Genomic DNA, 17,049 nt, shown 5'->3' with positions numbered 1-17,049 from the left:
ATGTCATGTTGTTGTGATCTGTGCACCTGACTCTCGCCTACTTGATTGTGGCCTCCCAGAGGGCAGGAAATGGGTCTTAGTCATCCCTGTAGCATCAGCACCAAGCACAGTGCCTGGTGCAGACCTGGAGCTTGGCAAATGTGTGTGGAAACAATGAATGAAGAAATGAATGAATGTGGGCCTGGGAGGCACATACTGGGGTGAGAGGGCCCTGGAGAATGTGGGGTTTGCAAGAGCCTGAGGTTCATAGTCTTAGGTTTCTGTCTTTGAGGTTCAAGTCCAGGTGCTTTGGCTGGGTGGCCAGCTGGCACAGCTGGATTATTCCTGTGGCTGTAAGAGGACACAGCAGCTGGCCTGGAACTGCCTCACAGCCCCCATGGGCACCTCACAGAGTCAGGGAAGCAGGAGGCACACGTACAGGTGCGTGGGACCAGCCTGCCAACCGCATGGGCTCCAATGTGCCTTTTTTTACTCCTCATTCCTGGAAGGGCCAGGCCAGGCCAACCTCCTGGGGCCAGCCAGATGCCTTTGGGAAGGGATCAGGTGAGTGCTGTCTCCTCCTCACCAGAGAGGAGCTCACAGGACCACTCCTCACTTCTGTCTCCAAGGTCTATGAAGACACCTACCCCCCAGGGCTCTAGGGGACTTCTAGGCCCTTCTCTTCCCACCCATGTTCTTGTTCATCCCTAGAACACCCCCCACCTCCCCTGCTGTCATCAGGCTCTTACCAGAGAGCAGTTCTAGGTTCTGTCCAGCAGCCGGCTCTCAGTCTGTAGGTTGAGAGAGTGACTATCCCTCACCAGGACAGGCTGCCGCTTTATGCTTCTCTGGAGGCAAGGATGTAGGCTTCCAGGGACCCCGCCTGCCCCAGTGACCCCACCCCTATCCTGCTCTACTTCCAGGAGAACAGCATCAACCTGTTCCACGTGTGCCCTGCCCCGGGCCCTGGGCCCTGGCCTCCTGAGGGCTGAGGGGGTGGGGAGCTGCCAGACAGGTGCCAGCGTGGGTGGAGGGAGCCAGACCAGATAGAGGTGGCCACTGAAGGTTGGCTTCACGGGCTGAGAGGAGAGGAAAGAAGGCACGTTTGGGAGAGGGGCAACAGAGAGGCAGTGGGAGGTGTGCGCGCGCACACGCGTGTGTGTGCGTGTGCGTGCAGGTGTGATGAAGGCGGCATCTCTGTTCTGTCATCATTGTGGTCATCAGGAAGTATCTAGGATACATGGTAAGGCCTTGTGGGCATGATAAAGGGATAAGAAACCCCGTGTGTCCACAGATCCCAGCAGAAAGAGCAGCTGAGAAGCTGTCCCGCGTCTCTCTGCTGGTCTGCCTGCACATCACTCCCTCCCTCCCTTGGTTTTCGCTGCATATACATATCTGTGGTGCTGATAGCTGCCTGTGCTTGTGTAGGCAGGGATGCAGATAGACCAAGGGGTTTCCCGCTGCTCTGTGTTCAGCGTGTCTGCTCCTCATGGAGTATCGTACCCACACTTACACGCACACGCATAGGCAGAGGCAGAGCGGAATTAGTGGCAAGACTACAGAGCATGTCTGCCTCGGGAGTTGTTCTTAAGTCTGTGCCTAGAAGGAATTTCAAAAGGGACTTTACACACTTGGTTGGGTTTCTAGATGACAAATCAAGACATTTCCAAGCAAGACTCCTTTAGTGTTGGGACACGAGTCAACGTCTGCATGCGTATATAACCTGAATACAACTGAGTCTGTTTTCATGCTCTAACTTTGAGGCTCTCCTCAGTACCACTCATCCAATAGGAAATGCAGCCTTGAAAACCACGAAGGGAGGTTATATGTTTATTGAAAGTTTTCTTCTTTTTTAAAAAAACTTTTTTTAAAAGTTAATATATTTTGAGGGAGAGAGAGAGAGTGTGAGTGTGAGCAAGAGGGGCAGAGAGACAGGGAGAGAGAATCTCAAGCAGGCTCCATATGCTCAGCGCAGAGCTCGACATGAGACTCGAACCTATGAACTGTGATGTCATGACCTGAGCTGAAATCAAGAGTTGGATGCTTAACCGATTGAGCCACCCAGGCACCCACCCTGTCTGGAGGTTTTCTTGAGGGGCTGGTGGTTAATGGGGGAGATCAGACCACACCACACTCAGCAAAACTCCCTAAAAACTGAATTACAGCTCTGTCTCCAAAGTCTCATTCAATATGACAAATGCTCCCAAATCTCTCTGTGTCATAAAACAAAACCTTCTGGGTCTCTAGTCCCTGCCCCCTATCTTCTGGCTCACCTTCCTTCCTGTACCCCAGACCTCTCTTGTGGGGCCATCTACCACTTCCTCCTTCAACAGCTCCAACCAAGGGCTTGGCTGTGTGGGAAGGCTGTCTTTAGTCATTCAGTCCCTGTCACATGGGCGCATGTGTGCAGAAATACGTGTATGTGCTATATTCTTTCCATCTCTACCTGTTTTCCTGGTTCTTCCTGGATTTCCATCTCTTCCTTTCTGTGGCTCTTAATCACTGCATTGATGTGACTGATGCCACTGCAATCCAGCATATAGTCCTAGGCTGTGCAGTCTCTCAACCTTTATTTATTTTTATTTTTTAAAAGTTTTTTTTAAAATTTATTTTGAAAGAAGATAGAGAGCAAGTGGGAGAGGGGAGAGAAGAAATAAGGGCTTGTGGGGTCAGCCAGGTTAAAGGTCTTGTGCTTTGAGAATAAAAATAACCATGTCAGGCTTGTTCCTGTGCTGCTCTTCACCCCGCCCCCCTCACCTGCACCCCCCACCCCCTCCATCTGGATGCTTTGTAATTTTTGTTATTTTCCCAGAGGGGCAGGGAGGGAGGGAAACAGGATCCCAAGCAGGCTCCGTGCTGTTAGCGCAGAGCCCAGTCTGGGGGCTTGAACTCACAAACCATGAGATCATGACCTAAGCCAAAGTCAAGAGTCGTAGGCTTAACTGATTGAGCCACCCAGTCACCCACCCCTCTCATCCTTTAGATGGCCCCCTCCCCATCTTCTCACTGGCCCACCATTGCCTCAGTGAGACTTGGGAGTTTCTTGTTGGTGTCTACCCTCTTTCCACTGGCTTCAGGCCAAGGTTTCCAGTCCAGGCCATCCTCCAAAGATCTGGAGGGCAGTGATTTCAAGAAGCCACATGTGTATCTGCTCTCTCTGAGGACCTCAAAAGCCCATTTGGCCAGCTTTCTCTCCTCTGACCTGGAAGTCTTGCTCCTTTCATTTCTCTTGCCCTCCTTCATTCATTCTGGACTCTACCAGACTTGCCCTTGTTCTCCTCATGCCACTCCATTCCACCTCTGTCTCATTGAACCATCCCCCAAACTGCCTAATGGCGTTCAGAAAGGGTGGCTTTGAGGGTTCAAGGCAAAGAGAAGAAATAAGGGCTTGTGGGGTCAGCCAGGTTAAAGATCTTGTGCTTTGAGAATAAAAATAACCATGTCAGGCTTGTTCCTGTGCTGCTCCTCACCCCGCCCCCCTCACCTGCACCCCCACCCCCTCCATCTGGATGCTTTGTAATTTTTGTTATTTTCCCAGTCCCCCTGCCTCATAGTCTTAGGGATCAGGCCTCTTCCAGAGGCTCCTTTTCCTCAGAGTCCTGGTTTACAATCAGAGGAATCTGGGATATAATTTAAATTGTGCTGGAAGAGATTTAATTTAGACTAATTTGTAAGAACTCTTTAGGTGAATTTAAAATGACTTACTGAAAACAGGAGGCTGGGTGGTGCTTGGTGCTGTTTTAGGCGGCAGGGTTTGCTCTCTATCTCCCTCTGGTGGTCACTCAACAGAGGTAATGGCGATAATCACCCTTAACTGTAGGCACCAAGCTTGCAATTTGCATGTAGTTGCTAGGAGATGGGGATGAGGGAAGGGAGCTGGCCTAGGGGAGGAAGCCACCTGTTCTCTGGGAACCTGAATGCCTCTCTGACCCATAGAGTGCATTGCAGACACAGACATTGGGACAGGTTGTTATTTCCTTACCCATTTTTCTTTTATTATTGTTGATTTTCTCAAGAAGAGGGCAAAGAGGACAGAGATGAGGTAGGCTGGTGGAGTTCAGAAGGGTGGAAGGTACTGATCCTGGCAAGAATGGGAAGAAGCTGGCACAGACATACTGCCAGATCTTCTCTGAGTAGAAAGAGGTGAAAGGGCTAAGGAGGAAGGCAGGCTGAAATGGAGGTGTAACCCTCTGGTAGAAGGGCAGGAAGAACATGCCTCAGAGGCATTGTATTTTATATTTCCGATGGGAGGTTGGAAGTTTTCGGGTGTAGATTGCAGACTGGGAGCTATACTTCCATAAATCCTCCTTTCTGAACAAAGTAAAACCCCCATAATTCTTTCTTATCCCCTAAAATACTTTGAGGGTTTTTCCCAAATTCCCAAATCAGCTTTGGAGCCCAAGACACCTCCAAACTCCTGGCTGAGTAGACATTGTTCAGGGTCTTGTGACACTTCCTCAACCCAAAGTTGTACTGAAGAACTACAGAAGTGTGTCAAACTTCAAGGTGTCAGCCCTCGCCGTCCCCAGCCCTCCACTGCCAACCCCTCTATGAGGTTGGTTTGGGCAAGGAGGCCACTGCCAGCACCCAGCCCAAATCCAGGGATGCCTCCTCTGTCAGCTGACCACCCCAGCGCCCCAGCTCTTCCTGAGTCCCTCAAGATGCACCTGGAGTAGGTGTTGGAGCTCCTGTTCATGTCATGGTTGACAGAAGAGAAGCTCTCCTCCTTGGCTGTGATTGCTAGGCCCCTCCTGATAAGACAGAGCCCCCAGATCCTTGTAAAAGATACTGGGTGCCAGATGGAGCCTTTGAAGGTCTGCCTCCAAGAGAACTTGGAGCTGAAGTGCCTGTCCATTTCACCAGCTCCCCTGGGTCTGTGCAGAGCCCCACTCTGTTTTCCCTAGCCCTGGTAGGGGAAAGTGGATGTTCAGGCCTTTCAGCACTTGAAAGACAAGAGGCATACAGGGCACAGAGTGGTGACAAGGCATTGTGGTCTCTGGTATAGAGGGGTCCATCCCTGGTATGTCAAGGCTGCAGAGTCCCACCAGGGCCTGGGTCACCTTCAGCTTTGGCCAGGAAATCCCTGAGCAGTTTGAAGTGAGGGCAGAAGAGCCCTACCACCCCCTAGAAGAAATTCTGGTCCAGAGTGTTCTCCATCTGCACAACAGAGAATAAACATCACGGGATGATTTGCATTTGGGGAACCACTAGCTTCAGAGGTGATCTGCAGTAAAATTTTAAGTTCTAGCCCCTGACCCCACCCTTGACCCCCTCTGCCCATTAGTGCTAGAGTTGAGCAGAATTAGGCACAGATTAAGAGTCTGGAGACCTGAGTTCCATAGACAGCTCTGCTAGGAGCCTGTTGTGTGGCCCCAGAGAAGTACCTTCCTCTCTCTGGGCCAGAGAGGTCATCTGTGATGGAGGGGGTGGAGCTGCATGAACTTCCGGATCTCTTCTAGTGCTCAAACTCCATTTTACCCTAGTTGTCATCCCTCACACCTGTCCTGCAATCCCCAGGCCCCTCACCAGCTCTGTCTGTAGGAAAGGACTTCTTTCTGCACAGACATAGCAGCGGCTGGTGGTCCTCGCTCAACGCTGAAGAGGGAAAATGAGAGGAGGTGGTGTGAGAGACATGAGCATGTTTTCTCTCCCTCTCTTGGTGGGCAGGAGATTGTAAGGCAGCTCTGGGGGCTAACTGTGTGTGTGTGTGTGTGTGTGTGTGTGTGTGTGTGTGTGTTGGCTGGGGCAGCAGATTCACTCCCCTCCAGGAGAGAATGAGAAGATCCCTGTAAGAATATGTATTCTCCTTTCTTTGGGGGAAAAATGAGTGGAGGCTAGGTGGGCTTACACCTTTTGCCTTTTCCTTGGGAGAAGGGAATGACAGGGGTTGGACCCTGATTGATCTGCTTGTAGCTTGGTTGCATGGGCATGCAACCTATGAAGTCACACAGGACCCCAGCTTGGTTTAATGCTTTCCTGTTGCCATCTTGAAGAATAACTCTTTTTTTTGTTTTAATTAAAGTTTATTTATTTATTTTGAGAGAGAGAGAGAGAGAGAGAGCACAAGTAGGGGAGGAGCAGAAAGAGAGGGAGAGAGAGAATCCCAAGCAGGCCCCATGCAGTAAGCGCAAGCCTGCTGGGGGGGCTCAAACTCACGAACCCTGAGATCATGACCTGAGCCGAAATCAGAATTGGAGGCTTAACCAACTGAGCCACCCAAGCACCTTTTGAATAATAATTCTTAATCATTTTAAGCAAGAACTCCTCTAGGTTTTATTCTTCACTGAGATCTGTAAACTACGTTGCAGGTCTGGCTTGTTACCACTGGGTCTAAGCCAGGAGGCCTGTCAGTCACATGAGGGAGGGACCCCCAACCCCACTCCCGCCCCTCAGCAGAGCCCCGAGCAGGTAGAGGATGTACCCAGCAAGCATGGTGTTGAGTTGACTAGAAGTCTCCAGCAGTCATTCAGAGGACTGAGACCCTGCCCCTGCCCCTTGGACTCCCAGAATCTCTGGGTCACTAAGATCCAGGACCCCATCCATCAGGCAGAGAGTATGGGAAATGATCAGCTAGATACTCCTACAGCTGGAAAGACAGGGAAGTTCCTGAGGAGAGGGAGAGTTCTCCCTGCACAGAGAGCAGACTCCCTCAGGGCAGGGCCCCAGTCTCTCCCTCAACTTAAAGGAGCCTTCCTCCAAGTGCGCTGAGATCTCCCTGGAGAGGCAGGCGGGTCACCCCATCCAGCCCACAAGGGCCCCAGCTCCCTCAGCTCCGCCCAGGCTACCAAGCCACGCCCCTACCATCTTAAGCCCCGCCCCCGCCCCCCACGATGCCCGCCCGGGTCCGGTCCGCGCCCTATGCTCACAGTCTGGCCTCACCACTCCAGCCTCCTCCAGATCTTCCATGTCACCCCTCCCCGGCCTCCTACACTACGCTTGCCCCGCCCAGGCCCCTTCCCAACCCCAGCACCCCAGCCCAGCCCCCGGGTCCCCCTACTCCCGCAGCATCCACTCCTTAGCTGGGCAGCCGCTGTTCTGGGTTTCAATGCCAGCCGCTCCTCCTCCACCTCAGCCCGCAGCGCCAGATACTCCGTGCGTTCCCGGCTCAGGCCTAGGTGAGTGAGGGTGCAGGACAGTGGTGACCAGGACCCTATCCCGCTCCACCAGTCTTCACGTGACTTCACTCAGCGGGTCCCCCGCCCGCAGGCAGAGAGACCACCTTCTGAGCCTTGGCGTTCCGTGCCCTCCCGCAGGTACCCCTCCCCAGGGGAAGATGATCGGGGCTGGTCTGGTGTTGGGTGCCCGGGAGCTCAGCTCCTTACGCTAGCTTCCAGTGGGCACTGAAGATCCTGCAGAGGGCAGAGGGACACACCCCGTCACCACGAGTGGCTGCGATAGAGCAGTCCCACGAAGGGTTGGGGGACAGCTGAAGATGGGAACGGGACGGAGGGTGGAGCAGGGAAGGAAAGCCCAGCTGAGACCCGGAAACCTGGGTGCACCACTGGACTTTTCCGAGGTAGTTTCCCAAACACTCCGGGGTGGGGAGTGCAGATGCAATGTGGCCCGCCTTACAGGATTCCAGTGAGACAATAGATGGAAACGTCCTCAGACCTTTAGAAAAGAGAAGAGGGGAGTTGTAAAAGATGAGGGTGCTGTTATTAGGGGAACTAGGTGAGAGGCAGGTATGGAGAAGAGGGTAGGTTGCCCTGATGGTGGGCAGGGATGCAGGGGAGAATGCAGGGCTGTGGGAGGGGAAGAGAGGGGCAAGTGTGAGCAAGGATGGGGGTGGGACAGGGGAAGCATCTTGGAGATTGCCAGCTTGGAACCCCACAGCAGTGGGGAGGGGGATGGAATGCCCCCTCCAGCCTTGCCCTCCTTCTCCAGGGTGGCTTCCTCCAGCTCCTCCCCAGCCTTGGCCACCTCGAACATACAGGTTCTGCGTCATGCTCCCAAAGATTCTTCAGCTCTTGTGGTGGGTGGAGTGGGGCCGGCTCTGAGTGGGCGGGGCCCTCTTCCTAGCCACCTCCGGCTCCCTCACTTGCACCCCTGGATCCACCTTGTTTCTCCCTATCCCTCCCTTGTCCCTTCCCCTTAGAAGGGTGTGTGTGTCAGTCCCAGAGGGATAGGGGCCCTGAGGTTCTAGTCCTGTTAATTTCTTCCCTGACTCCTTGTATGACCTTGGGCAACTCACCACCCCTCTCTGAAGATCACTGCCAGCTCTGACAGCTGGTGCTGCTCTCATGGGGGCACGCCCCTGGGTGCCAGCCCCTCTCACCTGGCCTAGTTCCTCGACCTGCTTCCCTACGTCACTTCGCAGTGTTTTCTTGGCTCTAGAGGACATACATGCTCTTGTGCTTGTTCCCACACATCCCTTGCAAGAAATTTCCTTGATGGTCTGACTCTGCGTGATAAAATTGTCCCTGACCCCAGAAGTGAATGGGAATTGAGAGCTGACCTCAGACATTCATTTGAGTATGGGACGCAAAGGTTTTTTTTTTTTTTTTTTTTGTTTGTTTGTTTGTTTAGCATTCTAGAAGAGGAAGATAGTGATGGCCCGGAGTGCAGAAATGAGTATTGTGACCGGGAGCAGATAAGCTAGATTCCAGGGACTTGGAGATGTGTGGGCGTGTGGTAGCAGTAGACCTGGGATGAGGAGAGAGAGACAAAAACTGAGAAGTACCGTAATGTGCTAACTCGAAGTATTGGAGACACCAGAGCCATCTTCACCCATCCAAAGGGCTGTGGTGTCCAAGAGAGATGGGCTTGAACCTTAGTGTTTGCTTTCAATGCCCCGCTGGGCTCACATGACCCCTGTGCCTGCCACTATCACCCGGGCTGCCATCACTAGCCTGTCAGACCCCCAAATGTGGATACCCTGACGTCCTCATCTTTGTATCTGCAGTGCCTGGCATGTAGTAGTAACTGAATAAACATTTGTCAAATGCATGAATGGGCTTGTCTTGGCATCTGTTTTGGGAGCTCAAGGCCTCGCTCTGCTTTGCTTCCTGCCTTCCTGATTTGGGGGAGCCGTTGCTCATAGGCAGCAAGGTTGCTGGTGACAAAGACCCAGCAAGATGAGGTAAAACTGTTTAGTCGGAACTCCCCTGGGTCTAATGGGGGAGGCACAGCCCTCCCCTTGGAATAAGCTGTTGGGTTGCTTCTGGTTTTGATGCGGATATGCCCTCCCCTCTGTAGGAGAGCTCAGTGTTGCACTCAAAATGTCTGCATGTGAGCCCAAGACAGGAAGGGTGGGGGCTGCGCCCCACCCATTGCTCCTTAACTGCCTCCGTTGGCTCCTGGGTACTCAGGCTGCTCTCTGTTCACTTCCTTTTGTAGATAACGTGGCTTTGTAGATGCTCAAGTCTCTGTGTCTGGGGTAGGTCTTGGTCTCCCCAGCTTCAGAGCTCCCCAGAGAGAAAAGACCCTAGTTCTTCCATAAGCCTGGGAGTTCCCCGAGAGTTAGGTTCCTCTCTCTCCCCCTCAGACCAGGAGCTCCCTCAGGGCCGCCCCAGGCTTCTGCTCTGCAGGGCAGGAAGAAATTGGTTTTGGAAGAGCTGAGAGAGGTACTCCTCTTCTCCCACACCTACATACAGCCTGCTGGCTCCAGGATGCTGCATGTGGGTGCTAAGCTGGGTCCTGCCCCAGACCTCCCGGGTTCTTCTGGACCGGGCGTGTGGCTGGGCTCTCTTGGCACCTGGCAGCTTCGTTCCTGGCTCCCGCATGTCCCGGTAGGAGAGGTTGGTTTGATGGAGTGCGTCTGTACCAGCCAGAAGTGTGAGAAGCAGACAGCAAAAATGAAACCGGCCAGCTGCCTACTTGGCATCTCAGAACATGGGTCCTATGATCTTTGGTCCCCGGTGGAGATAAGGATGGGGGAGAAACCAGTTATCTTACCCCTTGCTGCCTGCCTGGTGGACAAGCACAACTCAGAGGCCAGAGTGCAGAGGGAAGGGCTGAGGGCTTCAGTGATTGTTGCTCTGGGAGGGAGCATCTCTGAGTCTGTGGAGGCCCCACTCTGTCCAGCGTCCTGTAATGTGCTGAGCTGAAGCTATAGCTTCTGATGCCCCCCTCCCACCAATTTCCAATTCAGGGACCCCAGCTGACGGAGGTAAAGGGGTCTCTCCCTAGGGAGAGGAGCCAATGAAGCATCTCCCCTGCCACCTCCATCTTCTGCTCCACTTGCCCTCCCTCTCCCTCTCCTGCCCTAGAACGCAAGAGGGAAAGGAATTTGAGCCAGAAGGGGCCATGGGGACAACTACCAAGATGACACTATCCAGGGCTCTAGGACCCTTCCTCACCTGGGTTCCAGGCAGTTTGCCTCCCTGGATCCTTTCCCATCTGTGCTCAACTCTGAGAAATGGGGTTAGGTGTCTGGGCAGGGGAACCAACTCTGCAGATCTTAAAGGTGTCGTTTCTGCTGCTTGGGATGACAGGAAGTCAAATGAGGCTCCAGAGATGGACACAGATAATAGAGACTCGGGGCCCCACCTGTCCCCCAGGCTCCCGCTCCCATAGGCCTACACAATCTGTTTCCCAGGATCCAGTGAGATGTGTCCCAGCCTGATTCCAGGAGCGGGTGGGTGAGCAGAGTGGGACAGACTGTGGCAAGGGAGAAACTGATGGAGGGTATGATAGGATTTGGGCCAAGATTCCAAGGCCCAGGCCAGGGTGTGGCTGGGGTGGAGGTCAAACTGCAGCCGGAAACTGTCCACACTCTTTCCCTGTCCCTGAGCATCCCTGGAAGTGGGGAGGCCCATATCTCCTGAGAAAAGGGGATGGGGGGTGGGTCTCAGGTTTTTCTGAAATGAGTCAAGTTGAGACTTCCTGAATGATATGAGGTACCTCAGCCTTGGAGTGGTGGAGGGAGCCTCAGAGATGGCAAGAGAAGGGGCTGGGGATGCTGGAAAGAAGACAGGGAAATCAGGGTGGGTCAGAGGGACTGGGGAGGTAGTGGATTCCTCTTTGCTTCTTTAAAAAAAATTTTTTTTACATTTATTTATTTTTGAGACAGAGAGAGACAGAGCATGAACAGGGGAGGGTCAGAGAGAGAGACACACAGAATCCAAAACAGGCTCCAGGCTCTGAGCTGTCAGCACAGAGCCTGACGCAGGGCTCGAACTCATGGACTGCAAGATCATGACCTGAGTCAAAGTTGGCCACTTAACCGGCTGAGCCACCCAGGCATCCCTCTTTGCTTCTTCTTGAGCAGCCTCTCCATCTGTCCCAGAATCTGCCCCAAGCTGGGTGGAACCGTGGTTCAGTGGTTCTTATCTTCAGCTTCTGTTGGAGTTTCAATGAGATTCCCCAAAGCAGCAGTTTCCTCCACGGAGGCTGCATGGGTGGATCATGCTACATGAGGGCAAGGGAGGGGGTGTGTTGACCCTTTTGGTCCCTTGAGAAGCCCATTTGGTGATAGGGATATCTCATATGGCCCCCCCTCTTCAGGCAACTTGGTCTCCTCTGCCCCACGAGTTCTTTCATTAACTTTGAGCACATCTAGTTTCTCTGTACCCCCTGCTCAGATTCCCACTGAGAGAAATGAGAGATTGCCAGGAGGGTAACAGCTCCCTTTCCCTTTGCTTCCTATGCCCCGTCTAACAGACTGGAGGCTGCCAGCTGATCACTGATGCCTGGACCTTGCCCTCCTTCCCTCCTCCCTGTTTGTCCTCCCTCTAGCCTCCTCCCATTCTCCATTCTGGTTCCATTATCATTAATTCATAGGCCCTGGCATCCCTAGCTGATAGACTCTGGTGTCAGGAACTGGGAGGTAGGAGGGGAGAGAGGAGTTGGCATCCAACCCAGCGGGAGCACACGCCGCCAAAGTGGTGGCAGAGGCCGTGGTAAAGGGCTCAACACTTTCCCACTCCTCACTGTCAGGCCACGTGCATTCAGTGAAATGAACAATAAGGAAGAGATCAGGAGCCTTAATAAAAGTGACTTTATTGAGTTGTCCAGTGATATTCTGGAGGTGGGAGACCTCCTCGTCCCTATCCCCCTCCAACTCCCGGTGACCCATCTTCAGCTCAGACATAGAGGAGACCACTCTTCCCCCAAGGGAAAGGGTTCAGAAAGTCCCTCAGTGTATAAAAGAGAGAGAAGAGATATGGAGAGTCTCTGGAAAAGAAGCAGAGGACTCTAAGCCAGGAGGCCCCCAAGAGAAGACACAGGGAGAGGAGCCTGGGGTCAAGAGAGAGGCAGGAAGTAAGGGGGGAGCTTCTCGTAGATGGAGAGAAGAGAGCAAGAGCCCACACAGTCCTTCTCCATCTGTCTACACCCCAGTTTCTGACTTCCCCTCCAGCTTGGCCCACCATCCCCTTGCCCCTCTTTGCATCCTCTATTCCAGCCGCCAGGTAGGTCTTTTTGGTGCCCATGCCTTCTAAGTTGTTTGCATCTTCTTTGACTTTGTTTACTGCTTTTTCGCTAGGGTCCTCCCTCTTCTGCCCAAAGCCCTTTTCATTCTTGAAATGTCAGTTCAGACATCCACACAGCCAGGCAGAGGCTTCCTCCTCCATGTTCTCCCCGCACCCACCTCTGTTCTGTTGCCCCCCCACCCACTGTGGACTCGGGAGCTTTGGGTCTCTGAGTCTAGCACAACCAGGCACAGTAGGCGCCAAAGATGGTGTTGGTTGAGAGAGAGAGAGATCAGGTGTTTAGGGGAGACAGAGGAGGAAGTGGGGAGGAATTTGGGGGATGGGGGGCTGTAGAGGAGGCAGAGGGTTAGAGGAAAAGAGAGGGCACGGCGGTAGGAGTGTGGGGCATGGGGCTGGAGGAGTGGCCCCGGTCCTCAGACCACTGTGCTGAGGGTAGAGGAGTCCTCAGAGCGCACGGGCAGCACGGGGGCCGGCTTGAGGGGACGTCGAGTCTCATCCCGGTTCTGCCACACGTAGTGCGCCAGATAAGCCACCACGAGCACCAGCCAGCCCCCCATGGTGACCAGCAGGGCTACATCAGTGCTCCGCTGGGCCCCACCCCGCCCCGTCCCACACAGCTCTTCCTCCCCTGCCAGCGGCAGGAACTCTTGCCCCACGAGGTCTGGTCGGGCTCCGGGGCCACACACGATGCCTGTTCCAGTGTCCGGTGCCAGCCTCACCTGCCTGAGCACCTCCTGGAGGGCACAGTCACAGCGCCATGGGTTGGCGGATAGATTCACTTGGATCTTCAGGCCCACGAAGGCCTCCACAGGCACTGAGGCCAGCTGGTTGGCAGAGAGGTCAAGGTGGCGCAGACTGCCTGCCAGGCCCTGGAAAGCAGCCCCTGAGAGGTGGACAAGGGCATTATGGGACAGATCCAGCTCCTCCAGGACAGGCAGGTGCTGGAAGGCTCCAGCTGGCACTGATGCCAGCCGGTTGGCATCCAGGTAGAGCTTGCGGGTGTCGTTGGGGATGCCGGTGGGCACAGCACTCAGGCCTGCCTGGCTGCAGCGGAATGTCCTCTCACCAGCTTCTTCTGCCACGTAGCAGCCCTGAGGAGGCACCCAGGGGCTGGGCACCATGCCACCTGTGCCTAGCACCAGCAGGAGAGAGAGGAGGTGACTGGCTGGTGGGAGCATGGCCAAATATTGGCATAGTCCTGGAGTGCAGTAGGACCTGGGGAAGAAAAGCCCCATAAAGGAAGAATGAGTCAAAAGAATTCCATTCCCCACTGCCAGCTCTCTCTTCTGGAGGTCCCCTGTGGGGTCTCTGTGGGCGGGGGCCTTCCTTTGGGGGTTCTGTCAGGCCTGGGTGACTTTAGCTTCTTCTTTGGGGTTTAGGGCTCCTTTTTCAGGCCCTTTGGGTAAAAGATTCCCCTGGGCCTGAGATTTTTCTAGCGTCTCCTTGATTCTGGAGGGCTAATCTATGAAGTCCCATGGTCCAAGGCCCTGTTGGTCACTCTGGGTCTGGGAGCTCCTAAGGCTTTGCTTCTGCCCGTGTACTAATCTCCCTTATTGGAATAAAGTCTTTTTCTACCAACCTACCTGGGTGGCTGCCAGGTGGGCTCCGTAGGCAGCTGAGGGCCAGATTGGCACTAGGGTGAAGGAGACAAGGAAGACAGATCAGCGAGCGGATGTCAGGGCATTCAGCTAGGCTAGGTGACTACGCCTGCTTTCTGTGCCCATCTCCCCCTTTTCCTGGAGCACCTGCCCCCTGCCTGCCCCAGCTTTGTCCTCTCCACTCTACTCTTCCTCCCCCCCACCCTCCTCCTCTCAACCTCTCACCCCTGTTGGTGGGAGAGTCTTCTCCTGTGTTCCCTCTCCCCGGAAGCAGTCTCCCTGCTGCCCGGCTCTAGAGAACCGCTTCCTTCTCTAGAAGCCCTGTTTGCTCGTAGCTGCTGGAAGTTGGGGGCTGGGCCCCAAGAGTGTTGAGTTTCCTGGCATGTGACTCCGGGCCCCAGGTGTCAGATACCTGAGCCATGGCCTGGCCAGGCGATGCCAAGACAGGGCAGATCCTGGACCCTGATGAACTCTGTCATGGGGAGACCAGGCCCCAATTCCTTTCTCTGCTTCAGGCTCCCCTCCCAAGGCCTTGACATTGTTGTCTTCTGTCCCTCCTCTCCCAGCTGAGACTTCCTCCAGGCTGAGACTCCGCCTCTCAGAACCTCTGCTGCTTGCCCACAGCCTGGCCCAGCAGAAGTATCCCTGCTTGGCAGGCCTGGGGGGCAGAATTGGGGTGGGCCCCATCTCACACCCATTGCCTCCAACAGCCATCTCCCCCAATTCGGTCCCTCCCTCACTCTCCTTTTCTGTCTTACTGTGTCCTATGCCACCTTCTTCCACAGTGAACAAACTTCCCTCAGTCTTTTCCTTGGAAATCTTGTCTGTCTCCAGAGGACCTCATCTCCTGGCTCCTCTCAGAGTGTCCAACGCTCTTGCCTGATTGGCAGGCCTCCCTGTTTTAGTTTGTTCTCTGCACGGTTGGTAGATGGCCCCTCTAGAGTTAGAAGGGGTTCTTCAAGGCATCTGAAGTCATATGGTCACTACAAGTTTTCCTGATGATTTTCTGTGTTGGGTTGGAGCTGACTCCAGTTGTCTCTGTTTGCTAGAGCCCTGGGCCCCCAAGTTAAGTCTCCCTCATGTCTGGGAGGGCTCATTCTCCAGGGTCTCTTGATCCTAACCACCATTTGCAGCCTATGCCATCCCATTACAGCACCTTCTCGCAATGCAGTAAAAGAGGACAGGAGAGCAGCGTGTCACAGAGACTTGCACAAAGGAGACTAAGGTCATATGCTGTGGAGACCCTTCTGAGAAGGAAAACCTCGCTGGATTTTGTAAGAGGCTATATGAATGACCAGAGCTGGACACACAATTTCAGGGCCCAGTGCAAAATGAAAACATAGGGCCCCTTGTTCAAAAACTGAGAACTTCAAGATGGCAACAGCAGATTGTAAAACCAACTGCAGGGCCCTTCTGAGTGTGGGGCATGGGGCCCCGTGGGATTGTACAGGCCACATGTCCGTGAAGCTGGCCCTGGAGGTGACCTTTGAAGAAGCAGTTTCAGAAGCGTGATGGGGGCCAGAATCCGATATTGGATGATATCATCTCTGGAGATAATTCACCACTGACTCATTCTTGTGATGTCAGCAGGGGCATTTCTCAGACTCACACTTGTCCAAGAAATCAGATAAGACACATTTTCTACACTTGGGCAGGAGAAGCAAGAATTTTGTCTGTGGATTGCTTGTTAGTTGCTTGTTAGGCACTCTGCCACTGAACGCTTGGGTGTCCGTTTTGGGATTGTGGCTGAATGTGGAACAGCAGACATGTGGAATCCTACCTCACACTGTTCTTCTCTCACACTGGCCAGGAGTTTAGCTAAATAAGGCACAAGAGTTGAGCATGGCTGTTGATAGAGAGATCTTCTCAGACTAGGGAAGCTTCCAAGGAAGAGCAGGCCTGGCGTGCCCAGCACAGCAGCTGCGGGAGAAGCGGGCAGTGTGTGTAGATAGGAGAGTCCAACTGGAGCATTCATGTGGTTAGTCGAGGGTGGCTAAGCGCAGTGCTCGGCGGAGAAGGAACTGAGAGGGAGGCGGAGGCACACAAGACGGTGCACATTGCAGGCCGGGGGTTGACAAAGTTGGGGCAGAAATTCTTCTCTGCCACTCATTCATCCGTTCGGTGAGGATTTCCTGTGTGCCTCATGTTCCAAGAACTGTGCTCATGGAAGGGGACACAGACCCTGCTCTTAAGGTGCTGGGACTTCAGCGGTGGTTAACCCAGCCTGAACATCAGAACCACTTGGAGGTCTCTTAGAAATTAGTTGTGCTTGGGCTTCGCCAGGTCCAATTAAATTCAGATTTCTGTGGCTAGGGTCTAGGCACTCAAAAACTCCCGAGGCATTTCTGGGGTGCCTAGGTGGTTCCGTTGGTTAAGCATCTAACTCTTTTTAAAAAATTTTTAATGTTTATTTATTTTTGAAAGAGAGAGAGAGAGAGAGGTAGAGAGAGAGGGAGACATAGAATCTGAAGCAGGCTCCAGGCTTTGAGCTGTCAGCACAGGGCCTGACGCAGGGCTCGCACTGACAGACCAGGAGATCATGACCTGAGCTGAAGTCAGACGTTTAACTGACTGAGCCACCCAGGTGCCCCAAAGCATCTCACTCTTGATTTCAGCTCAGGTCATCATCTCACCGTTCCTGGGATCAAGGCCCATGTTGGGCGCTGCGCTGACAGCACAGAGCCTGCTTGGGATTCTCGCTCTCTCTCTCTCTCTCTGCCCCTATCGCCCTCTCGAAACAAGTAAATAAACTTAAAAAAAAAAAGAAAAAAGCAGCTCCCCAGGCATTTCTAATGTGCAGCCTGAGCTGAGAACTGCCAGTCTGGAAGTAAACATGGGCTTGTTGATACATGCCTCCAAATGTATTAATGTGATGTGTGTCATAACTGACGTGTGTACGAGGAGCTTTAAAGCCCAGAGAGAGAATAAATAACACTGAAAGAATCTGCTGTCTGTCAACTCGGTATTGTAGGGGAGGTGACATTTCCCCTCTTCCCTCTTAGAGCTTTTCAGCTGGGCCTGAGAGTTGAACTCCAACACAGATCAAGAGGAGAAAAACATACACATTTATGTAAGCATTATGAGACACAGGAGCCCTTGAC

At 53.6% G+C, this 17,049-nt stretch overlaps 1 protein-coding gene and 1 long non-coding RNA gene across 2 annotated transcripts in view; one reads left to right on the top strand and one right to left on the bottom strand.

Annotated features, from left to right (window-relative positions):
• Positions 1–16,657, top strand: part of LOC132687705 (uncharacterized) — a 30,515-nt gene extending 13,858 nt beyond the window's left edge. Inside the window, exon 5 of the long non-coding RNA XR_009614231.3 lies at positions 15,102–16,657. This is a non-coding gene — a long non-coding RNA (uncharacterized LOC132687705). The remainder of the gene's footprint in view (positions 1–15,101) is intronic.
• Positions 12,520–14,477, bottom strand: LRRC3C (leucine rich repeat containing 3C). The gene has a single exon (XM_060646171.2). It carries the CDS (start codon positions 13,583–13,585, stop codon positions 12,764–12,766), a length of 822 nt encoding a protein of 273 aa, XP_060502154.1. The 5' UTR covers positions 13,586–14,477; the 3' UTR covers positions 12,520–12,763.
• Positions 16,658–17,049: the final 392 nt, after the last annotated feature.

This window comes from Panthera onca, chromosome E1, assembly GCF_046562875.1.
Source record: "Panthera onca isolate mPanOnc1 chromosome E1, mPanOnc1 haplotype 2, whole genome shotgun sequence".
In the NCBI taxonomy this organism is placed as follows: domain Eukaryota; kingdom Metazoa; phylum Chordata; class Mammalia; order Carnivora; family Felidae; genus Panthera; species Panthera onca.
This window is presented reverse-complemented; position numbering and strand designations above follow the sequence as displayed.

What these genes read in the sequence shown, in the direction of transcription:
- LRRC3C (XM_060646171.2), bottom strand. Translation starts at nt 13,585, where the DNA reads ATGGGGCTTTTCTTCCCCAGGTCCTACTGCACTCCAGGACTATGCCAA.